The sequence below is a fragment of the Glycine max genome, chromosome 6 (assembly GCF_000004515.6).
Source record: "Glycine max cultivar Williams 82 chromosome 6, Glycine_max_v4.0, whole genome shotgun sequence".
Taxonomy (NCBI): Eukaryota; Viridiplantae; Streptophyta; class Magnoliopsida; order Fabales; family Fabaceae; genus Glycine; species Glycine max.
This window is the reverse complement of record NC_038242.2, coordinates 15,428,618-15,433,911: the sequence shown is the minus strand read 5'-3', so window position 1 is coordinate 15,433,911 and position 5,294 is coordinate 15,428,618. Positions and strand designations below refer to the sequence as shown.

General features: G+C 32.5%; 1 protein-coding gene across 1 annotated transcript; it reads left to right on the top strand.

Moving 5' to 3' along the window:
- The first annotated feature begins 633 nt into the window (after nucleotides 1-633).
- On the top strand, nucleotides 634-4,191 carry LOC100804037 (uncharacterized). The gene is given in 8 exon segments (NM_001255749.1): nucleotides 634-1,539; nucleotides 1,949-1,982; nucleotides 2,096-2,323; nucleotides 2,566-2,655; nucleotides 2,764-2,829; nucleotides 2,927-3,018; nucleotides 3,113-3,160; nucleotides 3,704-4,191. Coding segments are annotated over 8 exon segments (1,047 nt in total). The 5' UTR covers nucleotides 634-1,168; the 3' UTR covers nucleotides 3,822-4,191.
- The last annotated feature ends 1,103 nt before the right edge of the window (nucleotides 4,192-5,294 follow it).

Here is a 5,294-nt window from a genome sequence, read left to right as displayed (position 1 = left end):
CACCATTGATTTATTTTAGAAATTTCCTTTTTTTCTTCGATAAATAAATTAAAGAATAATAATACATAAATCATTTTTTTAAACATCTCATTAATTTCTTTTATTTTTTTCTATCTCTATCTATCATATTTATAATTTTTTTTTACTTTTTCTTTAGATGTTGGATGACATGTTATCAAATATTTTCTTAAGTTAAAAGTTAGAAAAATGATGTTTTCGCACCCAATACTAGTTCACATTTGAGAAAAAAAAAAAAACATGTATGTATAATAACTGATACAAGTTAATAGACAAAAAGATAGAAAAAAAATAAAAATATCAATGAGGTATTTTATATTTGTGGGTGTCAAATAAATCAGTACCCTAAAAGTTAATAACTACCAAGAAAATAAAGAGAAGAAGCTTGTGCTCAAAGCACCATCCTTTTCTTTCCATATCTGTAACCTTAAGTAGTTTTTATTTTTCTAGATACAAAAGCAAAGAAGCAAAGCATCTTCTCTTCTCGTACACATCCACATTGTCTTGCTTTCCCTTGCAAGTTTCAACCTTTTCCTTGCTTAAGAGTTTAGCTCTCTCCTTTTTTCCCCCTTTATAAGTCCATTGATGCACTATTAAAACTGTGGGTGTATCTTCTTTTTGCATAAAACTCACTTTAAGTTTGGAATCGCTACGTAATCCAAGCGATTAATGTGGTCAAAATGGGTCAAGAATTCCATCTTTTTGGTTCTTGATGGCCCAAAGTTTTTGCACCTGTTCATGTTTTGTGATGCATGTGAAACCCATGAGTAGTTTCCCTTTGAGGTCCTCTTGTGTTCATTTTGATTGCATGAAATGGCTCTCTTTTGTTCTGGTGGTTCGTTTGTTCATGAGTTTTAGCTCAGAGCCTTGCGTGGGCTCTGATTCAATTAGACCCTTTTCAAAGTTTCCACCTTTACTTTCTGGGTGTTTTTGTTTCTGAGTGATCAATAGAAGGAAGCATTCATTTGGTTTTATTAGTTCAATTTGTTCATTTTCATTCATTCTTCTTCAATAGTTGTTGTTTTTCCAACATTTCTCTTTTCATTCTTTCTATTGTAATAATCTTAGGAAGTGGAAACTAGACCACCTCAACTTAACATTGTTACTTTGAGAAAAACCAAAAAGAAAGAAGGTAAAAAATAAGTCCATCATGGGTTTTCTAACAGACTCTCACAAAGACTCATGGAAGCCAATTATGACTGCAAAGACAGACACTCAAAGTTACTGGCTTAATTGGAGAGTTTTGCTTTGTGCCATATGGATTGTGGTTTCAGTAATTTTAGCTTCGTTGCTTGTATGGAAGTATGAGCGTTTGAGAAAACCAGCAAGAAATGGTAGCAGGGAAACACAACAAGAAACATCGGCAACTTTGTATGAGGATGAAACTTGGAGGCCTTGCCTCAAAGGAATTCACCCTGCATGGCTCATGGCTCTTAGAATTGTGGCGTTTATCGCGCTTTTGGTGCTTCTCATAATCAATGCAATTGTTGATGGAGGAAGCATTTTCTACTATTACACTCAGTAAGTTTTCTTCCCTTGTTGTGAATTTATCCATCTCGGAATTTGGCTGCTATTGGAAGGTACATCATGGATAGGGGCATTGTTCTATCTTGGTTCCTGATGGAGGGAACATAAAACAAAAAATTTAAAGTGTACCATGTTTGTATCATTGCTATTATTCTTTCTCTGCTCTTGAAGTTAAACCTTTATAATCTTTGTGACCAATCACTTTAGTTAGTTAGGAGTCAGAATAAGCATCCCTTTTAAGTAATTTAATTACCTTAACTAATAATCTATGATGCCATTATAAGAAACTACCATTTGTAGATAGAAGTCTCTTTCAACTCTTAACCGTATTGATTAGACATATTCCGAGATTCTTTTTTAGCTTTTGATTTGAGTTAATTATTTTTAATGGTTTCTGAAACAGGTGGACTTTTACTTCAATCACCATTTATTTTGGGGTAAGTATAAATGCCCCATATTGTTTTTTTCTGTAGTTATGTTACTCTTGTCTATAATTTAGTATGTAATTATCTTACATGCACTACTTGTCCTTGTATGCTTGATGTTGCAGCTTGGATCTTTGCTCTCTATATATGGATGTTACCAACATCATAAGAAAGCAACAGGGGATAAGGTTGGTAATGTGGATGGAGATGCAGAGCAAGGAATGTATGATGCTTCTGCACTCCCACAAAGCTCTAATCCATTTGACCCAGAGAAAAGCTTGGGGGATCCAGAAGAAGTTCTTGTTCGCCAACATGCCGGCATCTGGGGCTATACTTTTCAAATAATTTTCCAGGTACACTTTTCAATTTTCATAGATCACTGATTGAAATGCAAGGCATAAGAGTTATCATTGTAATGAGTTCAGTTCGAGTGCATTGCACAACATTGAGTCAGGAGATCAGCATTCTGCTTTTCTTGCACAGTGTTATACTTTGTTGCATGTCTCTCGTTTCAGTTATATGTTTATGAAAGAGGAAGGAAGTATAGCTTTTCCATTTACCACATAATTGATTTTTGTTGTTCACTTGTGAACAGATTAACGCTGGTGCTGTCATGCTCACTGATTGTGTATTTTGGTTCATAATTGTTCCATTTCTAACCATCAAAGATTACAACCTAAATTTTGTAAGTATCATTTATGATTCCATTGACTAACAAATCTTCTCCTATAGCTTCTATCACATAATTAAGCTAGATAGCACTTAACCAATATGTTACATTCTCCTGTGGCAGTTGATAGTCATTATGCACTCAATCAATGCAGTTTTCCTTATAGGTGATACAGCTTTAAATTGTCTGGTGAGTTCCTGCATTTGATTCCATTTATTTGTCCACTTCCAAGGCTTATCCTTCTAACTTTTTTTACCCTTTTATTTTATTTTCTCTCCCTCTTCAGAGATTCCCTTGGTTTCGAATAGGATACTTTTGCCTGTGGACAATCACATATGTACTATTCCAGTGGATTGTGCATGCTTGCATTTATCTCTGGTATAAAGTCTTTAACTCTGTTGTTATACTTAAGTTCATTATACTATCAAGACATCTTATACATCTAATATAATTTTCTTCTCTGGAAAAACAGGTGGCCATATCCATTTCTTGATTTATCATCCTCTTATGCTCCACTATGGTACGGATTTTATTTCTTCCCCATTTTATTATATTATATTATGTAAAACTGGTTCGTTTTTAAACACCAAAAAAGAAAAAAAAATCTTTTTTCTTAAAGATAAAAATAAAACTTAAAAGGCAGTTTCTTTAATGTATTTTTTGTCTTGTTATTTAATGGGAATTAGAGTATACTTCCTCCATCCTAAAATAATATAGTTCTAAGTTGTTTTATATAAATAAAGAAAAATGATAAATAAATGAAAGAAAATAAAAATTAATCTTATATCATTATTAATTCATTTATAAATTTTGTTGTCCATAGTTAATATCATAAGATATATAAGTGAAAAAACATAATTAACGTTATATTAAAAAATTAAAATGATAATTAATTATTTTGGAATAAATTTTTTCTCTTTTAATTAAATTAGAAAATATAAAAAAAAAACTTTAATTGTATATTTTGTCGTTACTACTTTAATTTCTGGTCTAGCGCGTTTAAGATATTAATTACTTGAATTAATTTGCCGAACTTTTTTTCTCATATGTAATTGAAATATAGGTACTTTGCGGTGGCATTACTGCATGTTCCATGCTATGGAATTTTCGCTTTGTTAATGAAGCTGAAACACCATGTCTTGTCAACGCGGTACCCAGACTCATATCAATGTGATAGATGAATTCAACTTAATTTGGAGTATACTACTATCTTCAATCTTATGATTACCCGGGAAAGAAGAACGATAAGGAAAAGAGCAAAGAAGTGTGTTACATAATATTATTTACTATTTAGCAGTAAGAATTCACATATTGAACAAATAAATAGCAAAGTGTATTTTTTGTCTTCCTCTGGAAGATTAGCTACTACAGTTTGTCTCTTACTCTAACACTCTTCAAAGAGAAGCAATGTAATTAATCATGAATTATTAAGCATAGAATCTTGGATAACTCATTGTTGTGCAACAAATGATGCCCAACTCTGAATAGTAAAGAAATCCCAACTTTGTAGCCTAGATAAGTGGACAAATATAATATTATATTGAGTAACAATCACATAACTCATGTCGAGAATGGATATCCACCTATCACTGAGTGCTATTGGGCCACTTTCAATATACAAAGAGATAATTCAACTAATTTTTCTTTTATACCAAAAAGCTCAACTTAAAGAGAATGCCTTGTTTGAAGTTCCTAAATCAAATCTTTATGAATTAGTGTCCAATTTCCATCTGGTTTCACAACAATAATTTTGAGGATAAATTCTTGCAACTAATTGGGAAGTTCATCTACATAAGGCATTAGAAGATGTTTTATTTTGGTTCTTGGATCCCTTTGATCTAGACAATATTTTTGTCGTTCATTGATGGTTGTGACATTTTCCAAATCTTGATATTTAAATTGCCAATAGAATTTGGCTAGGCTTCACCATATTTTTAGTCATTTGGTTTAACAAAGTTTTTTCCCTCTATTTAAAACGACCAACATATGCATACATTTGGATAAAATGCAATACAGATGGCTCAACTAAAGGATCTCGAGGGATTTCAGGATGTGGCAGATTATTCAAGAATCACATTGGATCTTTTATTGGTTTCTTTGCAACAAATTTGGGCATTCAAACCTCCTTATATGCTAAATTCATGGGTGTTATCTTGGCTATTAAGCACATGAGAAACAAGGGTTGGACAAGCCTTTGGCTCGAGTGTGATTCTACTTTGGTAGTCCAAGCTTTTTCCAACGGTAAGTCGATTCATGGTCTCTCAAAAACAGGTGGTATAATTGTATAGATATAGTTAAGAATATGAACTTTCTTATTGGTCACATATACAAAGAGGGCAATTCTTGTGCAGACACACATGTTTCTTGATGTGTGAAATGTGTACTCGTTAAGGGCAAGTATACCCTGTGCAATAGTATTGTGGACTCGAAAGTCCAGAAATTGTACCCTAAAGACTAGTTCACAACTACAAATGAAGCTTTTAAAGATGGTGGAACAAAAATGGTTGTACCAAAACCGTCTTCAAATCTTGGTTGGTGGCAATTTTGTAAATTATTGGACGCACTAACGATGATTTTACCTAAAACCATTGTTCAACGATTTTGGTGAAAGTCATCGTAGATAGGATGATTTTAAAGACAATTTTGGAAAACAG